Raw genomic sequence first — 22,869 nt, forward strand, 5'->3', positions numbered from 1 at the left:
TGTTAATAATAAGCGGATTAGCCTTTGCCGAGACACTAAATACTTTGTACTTCCCACAAACACTCAGTGTAGTGGGTTAAATACTTTGAGAATGGAAAATAAACTGCAATAAAAGGAATATATGTAAACAAATCCATTGGTTGGTTGTGCAGAATGTTCATCCTAACACGTCCTCGATTAACAGATTACAAATTGCAAGTTCCAGAGACTGGTAAACTGAAACACATTAAAAGAAATTAAAATGTGCAAGTTAGCACTTCCACGAAGTTTGAGCAGGGTGCGCGTAAGGGCTCTTTTGGTGGATTCTTTCATTCCTCTTCCCTATGAAGCTCAGAATAGAAATCTTTTGAGCCATTGGAAGTGCCTCTGCAACATCAGTTGAAATTAGACGTTATATATCTTCCATTTTTTTGGGTATATGAATCACTCGTAACGGAATTAGATTAGTAATCATGACTACTTCGCCACGCATCCTCTTACCTGCTTTTAGCGTCTGAGATGAACGGGTGTGGCTGGGGATGGCCACTGGCGATAGGGAGGGAGTGATTGGAGCCGCAGAGTTGAGCGGTGTTAAAGGCGTAGATGCAAAGGATGAGGGAGTCCAGCCACTAACCGGGGAGCCAGTACTTCTGCTCGCCAACGCCATTATAGCCTCAGCCTGCAGCCCTCTCACAACACAATGATACCTCAATAACTCTTTATCTTCGCAAAAATATGGAAAATATTTACAAATTTGATATTCTCATGCGCATGTAACAGAATTCAAAGTGTTGAGCGGTGTTAAAGGCGTAGATGCAAAGGATGAGGGAGTCCGGCCACTAACCGGGGAGCCACTACTTCTGCTCGCCAACGCCATTATCGCCTTAGCCTGCAGCCCTCTCACAACACAATGATACCTCAATTACTCTTTATCTTCGCAAAAATATGGAAAATATTTACAAATTTGATATTCTCATGCGCATGTAACAGAATTCAAAGCATAGAATTCAAAGCATAGTTACAAGTTAGAATTTGAATTCGATTCGATTCGCTACCAAAAAAAATTGACTCTTTAAAATTCAACACTGGAAAATTTGCGGATATACATCTTACACTATTAGCCAATAGACATCTTACATTATTATTAATAATATTTTTTCTTTAATTTTGAATAATTTAAATTAATAATTTTTTTCCTTTTAATTTTGAATAATTTAAATTAATAATTTAGTTATATTATAGAAGTTGCAAATAAATTTAGACATTGAAATTGGTAGAAATAATTCTTCTTCAATGGCAATGAATAAGATACAATGGGAGAACAAACTCTTTAACATTGAAAAAAAACCCTTAAACTTGTAAGTTGGTCAATCACAAGATAGTAATTAATGTTGTAATTTTTAATGATAAATATTTAGGCAATTTCTTAATTACTAGCATAAAATATAAAATAAAAAATCATCAAATTTGAATTATCAAGATTCATCAAATTAAAATTCTTGTTTTTTTCCTAATTGTTCAAATGGAAGTGAATGAGATATTGGAATGAGTAGAAACAATTCCTCTTGGTCAATCAAAAGATAGTAACTAATGCTGTAATTTTTAATGATAAATATTTAGACAATTTCCTAATTACTAACTCAATAAAATATAGATAAAAAATCATTAAATTAGAACTATCAAGAATCATCAAATTAAAACTATCTTGGGATTTTCCTAATTGTATCAAAAGATAGTAACTAATGCTTTAATTTTAAGGATGAATATTTAGACAATTTCGTAATTACTAATTGAATAAAATATAGATAAAAAATCATTAAATTAGAACTATCAAGAATCATCAAATTAGAACTATCTTACTGTTTTCCTAATTATTTAAAAGATTTAGAAATCATATTATATTTTCCTTACAAATTTCTTTAAAAAATTAAATTACAATCAATTTTATTATGAACAAATAATTCAAATTACATTACTCACTAGTCAAAGAATTATAGGAAAGAGATTAAAATTATTAAAAAAAAAACAAAATATTATTTTATTGTGAAAATAAGCCATCACAATAAAAATAAAAATAAAAAAATAAAAATTTATTTTATTGTGAAATTTAATATAGAATTATTTATTTAGTTTTTATACCTATATTTTTAGAATTTTTTTATTTTTAATATAAAAATTAAACAAATATTAAACAAAACAATCTAAAAATTAATAACAAATCAAATTTACTAACACATCAAAATAACTTTGATATAAATAAAACTATGACTTTTTTAATCATTAATCACACCTGTAATGTATTGTAGAACAAACAGGGAGAATTAAGTTTCAACGGTTCAATATTTTTAAACATCTATATAAACTGAGAATTACGTTCAACCGTTCAATATCTACAACTGCATGATGAAACTAAGCCACAAGAAATGGAGTACGAATTCTTAAAAAACACAAATGAAAGAAAATTTTAAAAATAAATTTGGGAGACTGTGATGTGTCCGAACCGAATTTCAGCGTATTAATGGCCGAATCGGACTGAATTACCGAATTTTCGAATTCTTCAGCGCGATTCGGCCGAAATTGGTAACTGTGCTTCAAAGTACCATACGTAGATTATGTCCGTTTCGTGAAAAAGCAATAGAATCATGGAACACCTTATCTGCGGAGACATTGTAAACGTGCAATTTCCCCGCGTAGAAAATTGTGAGCTGTCTACAAGCTGGCTTCTCGGCACCTGCCGTGGGAGACCTGCAATGCAAAAATTGCAAAGAAATATTGTTAACATTCGATCATAAATTCAAAGACTTTGGAAAAGCTGTCGAAATAATGGGAGGAAGAACAAAGGTTATACTTAAAAACATTAATATTTGAGGAAGCTGGAGGTGGGTAGTCATGCCGTACTGATGAAGCGCGTTGGCTTTTATGCTGATAAGGGAAAGGCATCACCGGCTCCCATGGGGGTAACAGAGAAATATCTAAACAGGGCAATTGGCAGCTATCCCGTTTGACAGTCTCCATATTTTTTGAAACGGAGGGACCGCTGTTCTCTCTGCCATCTGAAGCTGCAGGGGATGTCTGCTTTGCTTGATCGTTTTCTGCCACACTATTCATAGTTTTTGTTGTTGGTGGCTTCAGTCGAAATGAGAGAATGAAGAGATGCCTTTTACAACAGCCGAGCGAGAGAGAATTACGTAAGTGGTAAGCAATGAATGCGTTATAAAAAGGTTATGCTCCTGCTACAGCATGCGAAGTGGTTGGTTTGTATCCTTGAGAAATTTCTAGAACGGAAACTTTGAAATCGCACGTTTTGTTTGAAAATTTTAACATCGGTACAGTAAGTTTTGTTTGAAATCGTGGAAATGCGCATGGTTTCCATGCTCAGATTAAGGTAAGATGTTTTAACAAAACAATCAGCGAGTCGAAATTCGATTTAGTTCGTGCAAACTGTTCCTCTTATACAGCCACAAGTCCAAACACACGCTGTACCAATTACATCGCCACAAATATATTAAATCCTTACGCATCTTTGGGATGTTTTATCCTAAACATTGAAATACTTGCTGTTTGAATGTTTTGTTTGAAATCTTTTGATCTTCAACAAAAGTGAAGATGTTATACAGTCAGCGAATCGAAATTATTTATCACATAATATGCTAAAAATAAACGCTTTATTGATTTAGCTCGTGCAAATTGTACCTACTATAGCGCCGCAAATATAACAATCCGGTTTTGTCCGATTGCTTTAAGAAATAGAATAAAATCATTCATTCTATTGGTTTCACACCGACAAACATTATCTGCCACGCACTAGATTGGAAGGGGTAGAAAATGTAGCCACACACTAGATTAAAAGGGGTAGAAAATTACATTTGGATGTTCTAACCCATCTAAATTTTAAATATTGCTACATTTACCCATTAAATTTTTAGTTAGGTTATAGAGTAGAGATTGATAGATAGAGGAGAAAAATGGACTGTTATAATCAACAATAACACTTAATAAAGTTGTCTCTTTAAACTGAATTCTCATTGCTTGAAATGTCTGAGAATCCAAAAACAAATATACCACAAAACCTCAAGGAGAACCTTGTAAAAAAGTTATGCAGAATTTTAGAGAAGGATGGTTGTAGACGGATAATTATGGTTAGTTTATTTTAGTTTAAATATTTGTATAATTCATTATTCTAAATTTAGATTTTTTTTTAAATTACTAGAAATTGCCGCTACAAAACCTCAAGGAGATATCATAGCTCATAGAGACTCAAACTCATAAACACAACACTGAACTGAGAACTCCACAACTTGCTTCCATTCATTGATTAAACAGGTATTTATACAGGATGGAGAAGGTTCTGGAGATTAATTGGGGCAGTGGCTTCTTCAGGAAGCTTGTTCATTTGTCAAAGATCTCTAGAAACTGCATTTAAACCTTCTGTTGAATTCTGGGTGTTGTAATAAAGGTGGTAGTTGGAATTAGTTCTAGTTCCTTCCAACACTCCCCTTTAATTCCAACTATATAACAAACATCTGATATGCCTGCTGGTCTAAGTCTCAACTAGACTTACAACATAATTTGGATTTTCTACAATGTACAACTTATTTCTACACATTTCAAATTTAGCCTTTCCAAGAGGCTTGGTGAATATGTCAGCCACATTTTCATTTGTATTACAATATGATAAGTCAATTTCTTTTGATTGCAATTTTTCTCTTACAAAATGATATTGTGTGTCAATGTGTTTTGTCCTTGCATGATATATAGGATTGTTTGCCAATTTGATAGTGCTCTGATTGTCACATCTGATTACTATAGGTGCTTGTTGTGTTTCTCCAACATCTTCAAGTATCCTCCTAAGCCATATTGCTTCACATGTAGCACTTCATAATGCTTTATATTCAGCTTCAGTGGATGACAATGAAACAGTTGGTTGTTTCTTACTGCTCCATGATATTGGTCCTGAACCAATATTGAACATATATCCAGTAGTAGATTTCGTATCATCTAGATTTCGAGCCCAATCAGAATCAGAATAACCTGCGAATTCAACATCAAATTCATCAATATACATAATACCAAAATTAAGTGTTCCTTTCAGATATCGAAGGACTTTCTTTGCTGCTTTCCAATGGCTTTCACAAGTCTTAGCCATGAACTGACTAAGTATGCTGACAGAATATGCTATATCTGGCTTGGTAGTGGTGAGATAGTTCACACTTCCCACTAGTTGATGGTACATAGTTCCATTCACCTCTTTGGTTCCATCATCACTGCACAATTTGACATTCTGTTCTAAAGGAGTAGATGTTGCTTTGCATTTAATCATATTGAATCTTTTAAGGATTTCCCTTGTATATTTTCTTTGTGTGATTAGTGTCTTACCAGATTCCTTCCAAACTTCAAGACCTAAACAATAATGCAATTCACCAAGATCCTTCATCTCAAATACATGTGACAACTGATTTTTAATTTCTTCAATCAACTTGCATGCATTTCCTGTTATGATAAGATCATCAACATATACAGATATTAAAGCAACATTCTTGCCTTCATCATCCTTGATGTATAAGTTAGGATCATTTTTGCTTCTCATAAAACCTTTCTCATAAAAGAAAGAATCAATTTTCACATACCATGATCTTGGTGCTTGTTTCAAACCATATAAAGCTTTCTTTAACCTACAAACCAGATGCTCCTGTACCTGTTTTACAAACCCTTCAGGCTGAACTAAATAAACTTCTTCTTTTAACTCACCATTCAAAAATGCAGATTTGACATCTGACTGATGCATTTTCCAATTATATTTCGTAGCTAATGCAATCATGATTCTAATTGTGTTCAACTTAGCTACAAGTGCAAAAGTATCTTCATAATCAATTCCCTCCTTTTGTGAATATCCTTTTGCAACCAATCTAGCTTTATGTTTATCAATACTTCCATCAGCATTCAATTTCGATTTATAAAGCCATTTGCATCCTATGGAACTTTGTTTTTAGGCAATTCTGTTAATTCCCATGTGTCATTCTTCATTATAGAGTTATATTCTTCATATTCTTTAGCTTCTTCATAGCTTGAAGGTTCTACAACACTCATAACATGAGACATTAATGCATAATATTTATACCTTATGGGTACATGACTTTGACGTGATGACCTTCTTGGAGTTTTACTACTTTCATCTTTCTTTTGGCTTTGCAGAGTCTCCTCTCCTCTCCTTGGAGTGTCATGATTGCTTGATGCTACTTGGTCTTGAACTTGTACATATTCCTGTGCTTGTCCCTGTTCTTGTTCATCACTTGTATCTAATTTGACATAATCATCAATATCATGCCATACACTAGTATTATTTATTTTATCACCTTCATTTGCAGTCTCATGAAACACCACATTGCTACTGCAAGCAATCTATGAGTACTGGGATCAAACAACTTGTATGCTTTCTGATTATCACAATAACCAATAAATATGCACTTAATTAACTTTGCATCAAGTTTTCTTCTTTCATATTTTGGAATATGAGCAAATGCATTGCAACCAAAAAATCTTAAATGACTCACTTTTGGTTTGTACCCATAAAATGCTTCAAAAGGTGTTTTAAGCTCTAAACTTTTGGTTAGACTCCTATTTTTCAAATAAACAGTAGTATTAATGGCTTCAGCCCAAAAAACATTAAAGATATGTTTACCTTGAAGCATACTACGTGCATATTCAACTAGTGTTCCATTTTTCCTCTGAACAACTCCATTTTGCTGAGGTGTATGTGGCACTGTAAATTGTTGCAGAATCTCATTGCTTTTACAATATTGGTTAAATTCTCTTGATTTGAATTCTTCCCCCCTGATCAGATCAAACAATTTTGATGTAATTACCAGTTTGTTTTTCCACCATACTCTTAAATTCTTTAAAATACTCAAAAACATCACTCTTATTTCTTATGAAATAAACCCATGTATACCTAGATCTATCATCCACAAAAATAAGAAAATACCATGCTCCACCAATAGATCTAGTTTGCATAGGTCCACATACATCAGTATGAATTAATTCAAGTATTTCCCTTTGCCTTTTTTCTTTATGTATAGGAAATTCCTCCCTATGTTGCTTGCCAAGTACACATGCTTCACTTTCAACATGATCATTTTTGAAGACAGGAAGACCTTCAACCATTGTGTTCTTTTGAAGTAGCATTAAATCTTTGTGATTTAGATGTCCATACCTTTGATGCCATAAATCTACTGTTGATATTGTTGTAGATGCTAACGCTTGATGAATTTTCCTGGTCACATCCAACTTATACAAGCCTCCAACTCTGGTTCCTGTGGCAATAACCTTATACTGATCTTGAATGTGTTTTACTACACACTGTGATTTAACAAATTCCACCTTCAAATCTTGGTCAGTGACAGTAGAAACATAAATTAAATTCTTTTTGATATCAGGAACATACATCACATTATGGATCTGTTTCTCTTGTCCATTAGGCGAATTCACACCTATTACTCCATAACCTTGAACTTTAAGTGATCTGTCTTCTCCTAAACAAACATATATTCCATCAATGTTTTCATAATATTCATCAAACCACTCCTTATTACAGGACATATGGAGTGATGCACCAGAATCAATGAACCAAGCATTCTTATCATCATTTTCCATAGACAATGCGGCATCGGAAACAAACAGTTTGAGATTTTTAAATCCATCATTGATTGAGGTATCTTTGTCCACAAAATTTCCATTATGCCTTCTGTTTCTTTGCCTAGACTCATTATATTTCCTTTTATAACAATATTTAAAATGATGCCCAGGTTTGCCATAGTAATAAAAATCATCATTTCTTTTATGGATTGGAAATTTAGATTGTGTAATACCTTTTTGTTTTTCTTGAAACTTGCCTCCTTTGTTCTTGTCCCATGGCTTGCCTCTGTATGGATTTTTGCCTTTGGCTACCAATGCCAAATCTGAACTGCTAGAGCCCAAATTAAAGCTCTTCATCTTCTCCTTCTCTTGTAGAAGAATTCCTATCAATTCATCAAATGTAGGGGGGTTTCTCTCTAGCTTCAAGACTTGAAGCAAAAATTTGATAATCTTGCACTAAGTCATTTAATGCGATGGTGACTAAATCAGTACTAGACACCTTTTCACCAATATCTCCCAACTTATCACTTAAATATTTGACACGAGATATGAATTGCTTATATTTTCATTTGCTTCGATTTTTAGAGATAAAATCTTAGTCTTCAAAAACAAGATCCAGTTTGTATTTGTTGTTTCATACAAACCCTTCAATGTATCCCATGTTTCTTTTGATTTCTTGCAATATCTGATGTGAGGAATAATATTGTCCTTTACGGACATATGCAGCAACACCTTTGCTTTTGTCCCCCTTCTCTCCCAATCTGGAATAGAACCTGCAACAGCGGGTTTGGGCTCATCCCCATTCATAATGGACCACAAATTATTACCTTCTAAAATAGTCATCAACTTGAATTTCAAATTCACATAATTTTCTCCATCAAGTTTGGTGGATTCATTCAAATAAGTATCAGGCAACAAATTTGCCACAATGAAAAAAAAAACTTTCTCCAATCACCAAAAAAAATAAAATTCCTTTCCCTTTTTTTTCACAACTTCAATATTTCCTTACTCAATAATAACAACCCAAGGGAACCATATATCTTGCTTCAGTTCTAAAATTTCAGTAATTCGTTAAAAAAAGTCAAAACCAGAGACAACCATATATCTTGCTTGCGTTCTAAAATCTCAGTAATGCAAAAGCTAGCTACATCATGGAGAAACATCGAATACCAATCTTCAAAGAAAAAGCACAAATAACATAACTGTTCTGTCCAAATTTTTTTGAGCAACACTCAATGCAGTATATGTCTCTGACGAAAACTCAGACTCCAATCCCTTCATCTCCAAGCCATTTTTTCTCAGCTAAAAACAGCACAGGGTTTCCAGTAACGACGGAGGCAGGCTCCTCGCCAGTCCACGCATGACCAACACGCAGGTTGATCACGACTCTAGCACGCAGAGGCAGATTTCCCTCGCGTAGCCCTCCAAGCAAGCAACGACTCTATGGGGCTCTGGACAGGGGCGCGCCTTCCTTCTCCCAGTTTACAAAATTGTAGCATCAAACAAACTCAACACTCAACATAGCTCACAGCTCCTTTGCTCGACTCCTTTGCAGCACACAACGATATTTCACTCACTCTGATCGCTCACCTCAAACACAAGGAGCGTGGGAATATTACACACACCACCGAGCCTCACACAGCTCTCGACCTCACACCTACTCTGGTACCATATTAGAGTGCATAGAAACTCAAACTCATAAACACAACATTGAACTGAGAACTCCACAACTTGCTTCCATTCATCGATTAAACAGGTATTTATATAGGATGGAGAAGGTTCTGGAGATTAATTGGGGCAGTGGCTTCTTCAAGAAGCTTGTTCTTTTGTCAAAGATCTCTAGAAATTGCATTTAAACCTTCTGTTGAATTCTAGGTGCTATAATAAAGGTGGTAGTTGGAATTAATTCTAGTTCCTTCCAACAGGAGAACCTTCTAAAAAAGTTATGCAAAATTTTAGACAAAGATGATTAGAAGGATAATTATGGTTATGTTAATTTTAGTTTAAATATTTTTATAATTGATTATTTTTAAGTTTAGAATCTTTTTGAAATTACTAAAAATTATCGTTTTATTGGGAGTAGTTAACACACTTCACATTTTAAATTTTGACAACAACTAGCAGGAACTACTTGCTAGTCTAAGTTTTAGCTAGAATTACAAGACTTAAAACAATTCGAAAACTTGTTTTGATTTTACATGCTAGTGTAGGTTGAATATAGCTCTATGATGTATAATTTTTCTTTTTTTTGCTCTGAATTTTAAATACTATATATTTTTTTTCCTTTGCTTTCAACTTTATTTTCATCTTTTTATTAAACATTATTTTCTAGTTATTTGATTTTTTTTCTATATCTATTTATACTTCAATTACTAATTATTGAACTTTTTTATCAACCCCCATAAGATAAGATTGAAAGTAATACCTTTAATTTCTTTCTTCTCTTTTTTTAGTATCTTAAAGTATTCAGCAACTCTGATGCTTGTCCCCCATAAGATAAGATTGAAAGTAATACCTTTAATTTCTTTCTTCTCTTTTTTTAGTATCTTAAAGTATTCAACAACTCTGATGCTTGTTTTCATTTCTTATGTTTTCTAATGCTTTTTTTCATTTCTTATGCTCTCTTTTTCGTTGCAGCTCTGAATATTTTTCCATACTCTCTTTTATCTTTATCATACTTGTGTTTTGCACGCCACTCTTCAACAGAAAGGGTAGTTTAGCTTCATAATCAAATGTAATTTTTAGTAATAGGTTCTCCTTCCACAAAATCTCCAACTACCTTGCAATACCAATATGACAGTCCCCATGCTCTTTGAAATAGAGGGATCGTTGTTCTCTCTACCCTCTGAAGCTGCAGGGGAGTTTGGTTTGCTTGATCGTTTTCTGCTAAACTATTCATAGCTATTTCTGTTGGTGGCTTCACTCGAAATTAAATAATGAACAGATGGCTTCTGCAACAGCTGAGCGAGACAGAATTACGTAAGTGATACACAACTGAGTGAGATGGTTTGTATTCTCGGAAATTTCTAGAACTGTTATCCTAAATATTGAAATCACACAATTTGTTTGAAATCTTTTGAACGCGCGATGTAAGTCAGCAAATCGAGTCTGAATGACATAATATGCTAAAACTAAACGTTTAAATTATTTAACTCTTGCTAACTGTACTACTGCTGCGCCGCAAATATAACACAATGGTTTTGTCACTTGACTTTAAAAAATAAAATAAAATCATTCATTCTATTAGCTTCATACAAACAAAACAATATTTTGCCAAACACTAGATTCGAAGGGGTAGAAAACAGATAAAATTGTACACAAGAATATATTCTCTATTATCTGAATGAGGAAATTACACACATATTTATACAATCAATAGTCTCAAGATAGGACTCCTATCTTAGACGTACAGTAGTGTGGTTGAGAGATTCTCTCAACCACACACTAAAGTAGGAGAAACTAAATTCCTATTATGTAGGAACAAACTCCTCAAATGGAGAATTACAACCATAGACAAGTAGGAATTAATTATTTCTAACTCCCCCCCTTAATGACTACTTGTCATGATAGTCAAATCCACCACCATCACGCAAATTGCATGTACAGAACCTCCAAAAAACAAAGAGAGATGAATGCCTTTCTAAGCCAAATATTCATGTCCAAATAACAATCGCAAACAGTTGTGCTGATTACGCCTTTCGACGCAACTGTCAAATAGAAAAGTGCACCAACCCTCTTATGCTTAGACACACCAATATCTGAGACTGTGAGCCAGGTGTTTCTGCAATCCACCTGCTCCTACAAGCACAAAGCTGTCGTGTACATGTTAGCCATTCAGGCAATATGCCACCACCGGGCAAGTCCGATCTACCACCACCGGGCAAATCTGCCAACTTCAATATGCCACCACCGGGCAAGTCCAATCTACCACCACTGGGCAAATCTGGTCTGCCACCACCGGGCAAATCCGGAAATTAAATGTGCCACCACCGGGAAAGTCCGATCTGCCACCACCGGGCAAGTCCTGTAGCCACTAAGGCTCTATATGTGGTTTCTGGCTCACCACAAACCATCACTTTACAGTGACAAAAGATGGTTTCAGGCTGACCATAAACCATTACAAAGTGGTTTTGAGATCACCACGAACTTTCAGATGCCTTTAAAAAGTTTACATTTCATTCCATATTTTGGAGTTTCTGGGTACATACAATGACTATTATAACAACTGGACTTGCTTATAACATGCTAGGGAGTCTATTCCACAAACCACACTAACTAAAACAAGCATCTACTTGTTGTCCACCATAAACATTGTCGCTGCTCCTTTACCTCATCTATGAGGGATCCATTGATAAAGAAGCCAGAACATAGGCACTCACAGCCACACGAAGAGAACACAATTTTCCCTTCAAGAACAGTAATCCAAGACTCCACGGTCCAATCCTCCATCGCATTTCAGTATCCAATTCTCCTGGCATCGCAACATAATGCCACTTCCCCTACCCACAGTATCAAGGCTAGTCATTGTTTTCAAGCATACTGCCTCATGCTCGCTAACACTCTACAACACGATCTCGATCATCCTCCAATCTCTGATGTGGCTCCAATTGATGTCGTTTTCACTGTCATGTATTCACCATTCCTTGCAAATTTGCTTAGTGTTGGAATGACCAGTTCCAACACACACTCAAAATTGTGACAATAGTTGGTCATACTACTGTCACTTAAATTACAACCAATTTCATTGTCATGACAGTTAATCAATATATTGCAGCATCATCAGATAATTAAACAAATACATTTTGACAATAGCATAAACTTCACAGCTAAATAGTGAGAGTAGAACCAGGTCGCCCTTGCTGGAGGACAAATGGAGAGCAAAAAGATGGGCTGATACACCCCCAATAACCCAAAACTACTCATTTCTCCACCACTCATCAATACCAACCCCACTCCATCGCATCTCCAAAACACCAAATGTAATGATACACACAAAGAGAGCAATAAACCACAAACTAGCATAATTGCTAATCTCTGGAATTATAAATTTTCCACTGAGCAAACATACAGCAGGCAAGGTACAATAAGCTAACAAGGGTAAGGATGTCAATGGATACACAGTTGCATTTATATAAGACAGTCTTTCCAGCCATTTCAACCCGCCTCCGTATCCATACCAAATGGGGCAATGTTTGCTCAGGAAAATTTCTACTGATCCAAGAGCCCAACGCAACACTTGATGGAGCCGATCTGAGAGATTAATTGGAGCAGATCCCTTGAATGCTGGTCTTAAAGGGATACAGTAAATAGAACGCCAGTCAGCGGACAAGCGTATATCAGAGAATCAACCATGCTAGATCATGATGCAACAGATCTGTTGAACAAAGAAATTGCGGCCTGCAAACAAAAACAGAGATCCGATCTCCTCGGCCTCTCCTCACGGCCTCCGGGCAAGTCCGGCCTCCTACGATCCTCCAAGCTATCAGAACTTTGATATCTCTGTAACAAGTATACGCAGGAAACAATCTATTCCCACAAAGAAACAACAATGAAATTAATTTGCATTGGAGCATGTCTAATACAAGGCACAAATCAAAACCTCTTTTCGAATCATAGTGTGGCATGGAATATCGGTAGAAGTTGGGACTGAAAATAATAGAAAAAATAACTTTGGATCCATAAACAAATCATCATAAATAAGCGGAAACCTGGCCATAATTTCCTTAGCACGTCTCTAAAGGCCAATTTCAGTTTATAGGTGGCCTTTCTCCTCGGTGCCGATGATCTCAACTTCTTTTTCAACCTTGGATATTGTTTCTTTCACATTCTCATCACCTGCAGGAACAGTTGGTGCCTCTGAGATGTCTTTAGCAGTTTCCTCTGCAGTTTCGGCTCCCCCTTTCACCAAATCAAGCTCTATAGCAATGACAGGGGATTCTTCATTGGCCACAAATGGAGAGAGCCTCTCTAGCAGGTATTGGATCTGAGAAGCCAATAGAGCATTGCCATACTTATCTCCAGCCTCCTTCAATATTTGTGCTCTTGGACAACCTGCTTCCACAAGCCGCTGCAACAGATCCTGAACAACTTGGGCGTTTTGTTTCACCTTGTCTTCAATTGGCTCCTTGAAAAGAAACTTGGTTTCTGGCTTCGAGTCCTGGTATATCTCAGTTATCTTTGGCTACAGTTCAGGTTTCTTCTCTTCAATTTATTTTTCAATGGAATTCTTAGCCTTGTTGAAGGATTTGGCAGCTTCTGCTACCCCTTTGTTGTTGGCATCTCCTTTGCCAAAAAATTTCTTGATCTTTGGCAGCACCTTTGACTTCCAGTATGTCATTTTGATACTTCCAAAACCCTTTGGATCACCTGAACAGAGCTTGTTCTCAGAGCTAGCTCTTGATCAGATCTCTGAAGTAGGTCACAGGCATGATAACAACACAAAAAGGAAAAGTCGATGCAACAAAATTCTGATTTATATATTCCACGACCACCTCAGAGCACAGCGTATCTTGATAGAACATTGGATCGCAGCCTCCGAGAGTTGGACTTGTTTAGCTGATCTGCTCTCTTTTGCGTCCAGCAGCCGTTGGATTATATCGTCCACCAGGCTAGGTTCCATCGCGCCCACAGTCAACAGGCAGAAATAATGCCCAAACACAACTCAAACTTCTTCCTTATTGAGTCAGAAAAGACCTTCAAATAGAGATCCTGGTATGCGACGGCCCGCTCAGGATCAAAAATCCCAGCAAATTCTCTGCAAAAGAGTCAGCTCAAGCATGTAGATCTCCACCAAGCACTCAGATCTCCACTGATCTGCATAATTTGGATGCACAATTCACGCTTCTCCTTCACGCAGTGAACAAAGCATGCAACACTCAGATCTCCTTGACCACACACACAGGCTCCTTGACCAACATAGAAATTGAAATACCCTCAGACTCTCCATTAATATGATTCCCTTGAGCTTTTCTGCTCAATTCCCCATCCTTTTCACCATTATTATTCTCTACCAGTCTGAGATTTCCCCGGCCACCTTTTGTCTTCCCGATCGTCTCTCTGGCTCTCACCAGAACCGGAGTCCATCCTTGGCAATGCATTTTCTTCTGGTAGAAAACTCTGCATAAACGCTTTGGAACTTGTCAAGCCCTCTGGCGGAAAATGGATTCGACTTCTTTCCATTTATCTGCCACGATCTCGGCTTGGGCGAGTCCGAGATTTCTTCTGCTTCGCCTTCCACTAATATCCTTCCACACCGGATTGAAGATCAAGAACCCTACACAATAACATCATGGTGGCCTTTGGTGGCCATATTATTGTTATTCATCCTTTCTTTCTGAATGGTGGCAGAATATTGGGACGATATACCACCATGCAGATGTAAAGAAGACTGCACTTAGCCGGCCGTAGAAAAACTCCATAGACCTCTCCCAACTCAGTGCACCAGAACACTGCCCAGCTCACTGGAACCCTGTTCGATGCTCGATGGACAAACTAAAAAAAAAAAAAAAATTCTTTTATTTCCTCAACCAAGGAGGGGCCAAGCCCAGGAGGGGCTAGGCCCTCAAAGGCTTTGATACCAAGATAAAATTGTACACAACAATATATTCTCTATTATCTGAATGAGGAAATTACACACATATTTATACAATCAATAGTCTCAAGATAGGAATCCTATCTTAGACGTACAATAGTGTGGTTGAGAGATTCTCTCAACCACGCACTACACTAGGAGAAACTAAATTCCTATTATGTAGGAACAAACTCCTCAAATGGAGAATTACAACCATAGACAAGTAGGAATTAATTATTTCTAACTAAAACTACATTTTGATGTTTTAACCCATTCGAATTTTAAATATTCCTACATTTTAAAATTTGAAGTTTTAGTTAGATTATTGAGTTGCGATTGAATTTTTAATTTGGCTACATTTATCTATTAAATTTGTAGTTAACTTTTTTAGTTGAGATTTGTAGATAGAGGAGAAAAACTGTTGGTTAGAGTTATTAAATACTCACAAATAATTCACAATATTGCTTAAAGTTGTGGTTTTTTAACTTGAATTCTCAGTGCTTGAATTGTTTGAGGATACAAGAATGAATAGAACCGCTAACCTCATACTTTCTAAAAAGGTAATGAAGAATTCTAAATAGAGATGGTTAGTAAAATAAATACGGCTATGTTAATTTTAGCTTAAATATCTGCATGACTAATTTTCTTAATAAAAGAATCTACTAGAAACTGTCAACCAACGGGAATTAGTTAATACACTTTAACACTTTCTTAATTATGACAACTATTGTTGGCTAATCCAACCCTTAGCTAGGATTACAAGACTTGGATCAATTCAAAAACATGTTTTGCTTTTACATGCTAGTGTAGGTTGCCTTTAGCTTTATTATGTATAATTGTTTTTTTCTCTTGCTCGGAACTTCATATACTCTATAATTTTTCTTTTTGTTTGGCTTCAACTTTATTTTGTTTTTCTTATTCAATTTTTTTTTTTTTTATCTAATATTTTATAAAGTCAACAAAACAACATAAGAGATCAATTTTATTATTGCAACATAGCTCAGCAATGATCCTAAGAGTAACAAGATGATCAATAGTTGAGTGATATCTCCTAAAGTTAACTTGTATTTTGGCTCTTTCATGGCTTTCAAGCCATAGGCTAATCTTCTTTTCCAAAATGTGTCCATATAATTTGGGTATATGCGGCTAATCATAATGGTCATATAGTTAGAGGGGACATTTTTATTACCACTTTTAGATATAGACACAACAAGATTTTAGGTAGAAGGCAAAGGCTTACGGTAGTCGTGTTTCATTGTAGAATTGAGAAGTTTGTGAAGGTGATGGGTGACAATAGAGCTTCCCATTTTGAGAATTTCATCTTCGTAGCCTTCGATATCCCTAGTTTTGCCGTTAATGAGATTCTTAATCCTTAAATCCATGCCTTCCAAATAAAATATATCTTCCTCTATAGGATTGCTTAGGGTGTTTCTAGGTTTTCGAGGAGTCTAAAGATTATTAAGATAGATATCCCAGTTCTTTAAGGGGATTGAATTATTTTATTTTATTTTGTGATTATGTATATTCCTCTAAAAAATTCTAGGCTCAACTAAAGATGAAGAAGACGCTCCTAGCCTCTTATTTATATAGGACCTTTTCTTCCTTTCCATAAGACATTTGTACACACTTATTTCTTCAATATTTATAGTTTCATTAGGAGCATACCAAATCACTTTTCTGCAAATTTTACAATCATTATCATACCAAGAGTTGGAAGATCTATTATTCTTTTTATACTACACCTTGGTAGAAAATCTATTAATGGTAGTGGAAAGGTTGTAATAAAACAGTTGTATATGTGATCAATGTTACCATTATACATTAAGGGAGAATTTGTTAACAGTAGTGGAAAGGGTTGTAGAAAAATTGTGGTATATGTGATCAATGTTATCACTATACATTAAGAAACCTAAATCCCTTTTCAAATCCTTGAAAATCTGATCCATTTTAATTTTGTTGAAATGAATGTGCCTTTCTCTCACAATTGTTTTGCATGTAGTTGGTGTGCACAAAAAGATTTAGCATTAAGCATAGGAGTCTATGGTCAAAGTCAGGCTCATGGTCATTTACGAGGTCAAAAATTACAATATGGTTGAGAACATGGGTAACTGATATAGCGTAATCGACAAAACTATTTTCATTCCCATCAATACAAGTCATATGGCCAGAGGTAGACTACTTATTAAGTCTTTGGAACTACAAAGCTTGATAAGATTAATAGCAAATAGTTTTTGAGTTACGTCTTTATAATTTCTTTTGAATCTACTAGTTAAGTCACAATCCTCATCTAGCTATAAGGAGTTAGGGGTAGAGTTAGAACTTAGGAGTATAGCTTGATTAGTAGTTGTTCTAGGATTGAAATCTCCAAATAAAAGGACATTACTTCATTCCCTAGACTATGGATATTATGTTATGGATATTATGTTCTATGGATATTATGTTATGGATATTATCCAAGTTGTTTTTCTTTTAGAGGTAGAGTTGATAGGAGAAAAATAACAAATTGCAAGAAGATTTATATTGGTGTTAGTAGGAAAATTCCTATGGGTGTTAGTGTCAGAAATTTCGATCCAAATGTACTGATTGAGGGAGTCAATCTTATGAAGCTGAATGTGAGAAGAAATATTATTTTTGATATAACAAGCTATACCACCAAAACCTATACTAGATGATTTCATGTTCTAAGTTGACCAAAGAGTGAATCCATCTATTTGAGGACCCTATATTCATCATACTTGAGTTTCAACTAAAGAAATGCTAACAATATCACTCGTGAATCCAACTTAATATAAGATCTTTACAGTGTAGAAACCCATAACAATCCCGAAAAAAGATCAAAAATGTTCAAAATGTTGCTAATATAAATTGGCAAATAAAATTTAAATAAATTTATTCGTAATAAAATATTTTAATCCTTATTTTAAATAAATAAAAAATTTATTATTCTAATAAATGCTGTATTGCAACATAGTCCCTCACACAATAAGTTTAACCATATAAAATGAATAAAGTACATAGCTTCTTCACTTATTCGATTCTCCAATTTCAATTTGAGCAGCCCTCCACATGTTTGGATGAAAGGGCTGCCATCCATTTCTAAAACCCTCATTTGGATATATATATATGTTGGAAATAATACTGAGAGGGGGGGTGAATCAGTATTATCAAGCAATTTACCAAATCTTCCTTATTTGATCTTTTGAATTATTCTTGCATATCAGTACCATAAAATAATGAGCATGAATAAAGAAAATAGACAGTCACACCAAAGAACACAAGATGTAAGGTGGAAACCCAATGCGGGAGAAAACCACCTGCTGCAATATGTCTCTATCTTCTTTCAAGAAATTCTTTTTACAATGATTTTGTACTGGTGCAGTCCTTTACCAGCACGCAGGCTGCAACCTGCAGAGAGCTACAACTCTCTCTCGTTTTCCAGTCTCTCCTGGAAGGGAGCTACAACCCCCTACTTCTTTTCATGAAGAATCAAATGATCAACAAGTATACAACAAATACAGTCCACTACAGATATCAGATCAGTAATTACAGAAATAACCCAGAACACCTTATGAACAGAAATATACAGTCAACAGATCATCTTAAGACAGGGACGCATATTTTCTTTCTGTGACCTGCGACTGGACGCAGTCTACCTTCCACTGTTCTGCGTGCCGACGCACTGTTCCTCTATGCTTTGCTGCGACCGGCGCACCCAGAAACACTATCGCGCCGCGTCTTTTGCTTCAGAGACGCACCCAGAAACACTATCGCGCCGCGTCTTTTGCTTCAGAGACGCACCCAATAACACAGTCACGCCGCGTCCTTTGCCTCCGAGACGCACCTGAGCCTTTACTGTACTGCGTCCCGGCGTACTTTCCCTTCACTGAACCTGCGTCCCTTCAGATATAAAAGATATGAGGACTTCAGAACCAACCCAAACACTCAGATCCACAGATCTGATCATGCGCCATAGAGATCACAGTCCATTAGAATATTCGCCTTCATAGATCTGGACTAGATCTCACCAAAAGATATTCAACCAAGATGATGCCTAATCCAAATGAACTCCTTTGCTTTATATAGGCAAGCTTCTCCCCAAAACATGGAACAAAACCACGAGCCGACACCATAGAAACACAAAACCGTCGGCTAGATACCACACAAGAAACCCCCACGTGCTTTTCTCTGCCTTGAAATGTGTGCACTGGGCGGACGCACCTCCTGAACGGCTGGCCTGCGTCCCTGGACGCGGGTTCTGTATGGTATATCTGCGGGGACGCACTTGCTGAACATATTTCCTGCGTCCTTCTTGATTTATCACCTGAATGGGTTTGCCATCAAGGACAACACCTGAATCATAATGCCAACAATCTCCCCCTTTGGACTTGATGGCAACCACATAATCTTCAGCTTCGTTCTCCCCCTTTGACATCAAGGGCAAAGGGTATGCTCCCCCTATGCTCATGCATCTCCAGATCTGTAACCAGAAATCCATCATGAAGGAGATAGAGACATATTGTAGCTATTTCCAAGATCTCCTTCTCCATAATGCCAACAATGCATTATGTGCTCCCCCTGAGCCTATACCACCAATAGGAAGATGATCAACAGTAAGATGATGCATCAACAACCCCCAGCTTTTGCCTGAGGTATTCAAAAGTGTCCCTGGGCAACGGTTTGGTGAAAATATCAGCAACTTGTTCCTTAGAAGGAACATACTCCAACTTGACCTTCTGTTCAAGTACTTGTTCCCGGAGAAAATGGTACTTGATTGGTATGTGCTTGGTTTTTGAATGCATAACCGGATTCTTTGAGATGCTGATTGCACTTGTGTTGTCACATAAGATAGGGATTGGAGGAGTACAAGTGATTTGATAATCCTGCAAATTCTGCATCATCCAAAGGAGTTGGGTGCAACAAGATGCAGCAGCAACATATTCTGCTTCAGCTGTAGACAAGGCAATTGAACTCTGTTTCTTGCTGAACCAAGAGACCAGTCTGGGACCCATAAAGAACGCACCACCACTTGTGCTTTTCCTGTCATCCACGCTTCCGGCCCAATCTGCATCTGTATAGGCATGAAGAGTAAGATCTGTATCTCTAGGATACCATAAGCCATAATTTTGAGTCCCTTGAAGATATTTAAAAATTCTCTTCACTGCTTGAAGATGAGTCTCCTTCGGATTTGCCTGAAATCTTCCAACTATTCCAACTGCATGCATGATGTCTGGTCGGGTACCTGTCAAATATAGTAAACTTCCAATCATAGATCTGTAGGTTGGTTGATGTACTGCTGCAGATTCATCATTTGCACTAGACTACATCCTGTGACCATGGGTGTACATACTGGTTTTGCATCTTCCATGCCATATTTCTTCAAAATCTGCTTGAGATACTTGGTTTGAGATAAAAAGATTCCTCCTTCCTTCTGTTGGATTTGCAAACCAAGGAAATATGTCAGTTCTCCTAGCAAGGACATTTCAAATTCTTTCTGCATGACTGAGGCAAAGCTTTGACTCATAGCTTCTTCATTGCTGCCAAAAATAATGTCATCTACATACACAACAAGTATTAGCAATTTGTCATTTTCAACTTTTATATACAGATTGCTATCTGCTGAACCTTTTAAGAAACCTTGTTGATGAAGATATTTGTCCAACCGGTAGTACCAAGCCCTTGGAGCTTGTTTGAGACCATAGAGAGCCTTTTTCAATCGGCATACAAGATTTGGATCATTTCCAAGAATGAACCCATCTGGCTGTTCAATGTATACTTCTTCTTCCAGGTCTCCATTCAAAAAGGCTGATTTCACATCCATTTGAAATACTTTGAAGTTCTGAAAACTTGAGAGAGCAAGGAACATTCGGATGGCCTCAAGTCTTGCAACAGGAGCAAAAGTTTCTTCAAAGTCTATTCCTTCTTGCTGCGCATACCCTTTACAGACGAGTCTGGCTTTGTTTCTAATTACTTCTCCATTTTCATTCAATTTATTTTTGAAGACCCATTTTGTTCCAATAACATTCTTATCTTTTGGTCTAGGAACCAGCTCCCAAGTGTTGTTCTTTTCGATTTGCTCAAGTTCTTCATCCATTGCTTTCACCCAAAATTCATCTTTGCATGCCTCTTTCACATTTTGTGGTTCGGTGGAGGAAAGTAATGCCAAATAGCTTGAAGCTTCTGCAACTGTTCTTCTAGTTTGTATACCTGCTTCTTTTTGTCCCATGATTTGAGATTCTGGATGGTTCTTCTGAACATATCTGGATGGAGTCTTTTCTTCTATTCTTGTCCGTTCTTCTGCTTCTTCGTGAGGTTCTTCTTGAGATTCTTCTTGAGGTTCTTCTTCTTCATCATTCTGTCTTTGAGGGTAGCTCTCATCTTCTTCGATGTCTTCACGATGTATTTGCCTAGGAATATATCCCTTTTCATCAACCACTACATCAATGCTGTCAACAATTCTGCCAAGTCTTTTATTGTAGCATTTGTATGCTTTGCTATGTGGAGAATAGCCAAGAAGAATGCCTTCATCTGCTCTAGGATCAAGTTTGCCAAGCTGCTCCTCAGTATTCTTGATATAGCATTTGCTCCCAAATATTTTGAAGTGCTTTATCGAAGGAGTTTTACCACTCCAGAGCTCATGAGGGGTTTGAGTGCTGTTCACCCGGACATTTGTCTTGTTGAGAATAATAACCGCAGTATGTGCAGCCTCACCCCAGAAGGTTGCGGGGGTTCCTGATTCATCAAGCATAGCACGAGCCATTTGTTGGATTGTTCTGTTCATTCTTTCAACAACTCCATTTTGCTGAGGCGTTCTAGCTGTAGAGAATTCTCTCCTTATCCCATGTTCATCACAGAAATCGAAAAATTCATTTGAAGTAAATTCCCCACCTCTGTCAGATCTGAGGCACTTAATTTTGTGACCTGATTCATTTTCAGCCAAGGCTTTGAAGGTTTTGAATTTTTCGAATGCTTCATCTTTGTGCTTCATAAGACCTAACCAAACAAACCTGGAGAAATCGTCAATAAATAATATCAAGTATTCCTCTCCTCTAGGTGTTCTTTTTCTGAAAGGTCCACATACATCTGTATGTACTAGCTCAAGAGGCATGCTGGCTGATCCTTCTTTCTCTGGAAAGTTAGTTCTGGTTTGTTTTCCAAACTGACATGATCTGCATATGGTGTTGTCAGGAATTTTGATATCTGGAAGATCGCGAACTGCCTGATATTTGCAAGCTTTCCTTATTTGTGAGAAGCTTAGATGTCCCAACCTTCGATGCCATAACCAGTGCTCTTCATTCTTGCTTAGATAGCATTGTTGTTGTCCTTCATCAAATATGTATAGATTATTTGGAGTTCTCTTTCCTTTGAGAACTGTTTTACCTGTATCAAGATCACGAACAAGGCATCCATTTGATCTGAATATAACCTCGGTTCTTTGATCACACATCTGGCTGACACTTAGTAGATTATGCTTCAATCCATCAACAAACAAAACATTTCCAGCCTTAACATCTTCTTTTAAAGGAGCAATACCTTTTCCTTTTATAGTTGCAGGAGTATCATTTCCAAAAGAGACTTTCTTTCCCTTTTCTAAATTAGAATAAGACTCAAGTTTTTCTTTATCACCTGTCATATGCTTCGAACATCCACTGTCAATGTACCATAGATTTTCTTGTCCTTCTGCATAAAAT

General features: G+C 36.5%; 1 protein-coding gene across 1 annotated transcript; it reads right to left on the minus strand.

Annotated features, from left to right (window-relative positions):
• Positions 1-742: 742 nt before the first annotated feature.
• LOC149226883 (uncharacterized) lies at positions 743-3,145 on the minus strand. Its single transcript, XM_089380337.1, has 3 exons — positions 2,828-3,145; positions 2,580-2,724; positions 743-868 (listed from the first exon to the last, which is right to left on the minus strand). The coding sequence occupies exons 1-3, from the start codon at positions 3,085-3,087 to the stop codon at positions 743-745; spliced, it is 531 nt and encodes a 176-aa protein (XP_089236463.1). The 5' UTR covers positions 3,088-3,145.
• Between the last annotated feature and the right edge of the window lie 19,724 nt (positions 3,146-22,869).

This window comes from Pinus tabuliformis, chromosome J, assembly GCF_031772625.1.
Source record: "Pinus tabuliformis cultivar Carrire ecotype Pingquan chromosome J, CPIR1, whole genome shotgun sequence".
Classification (NCBI taxonomy): domain Eukaryota; kingdom Viridiplantae; phylum Streptophyta; class Pinopsida; order Pinales; family Pinaceae; genus Pinus; species Pinus tabuliformis.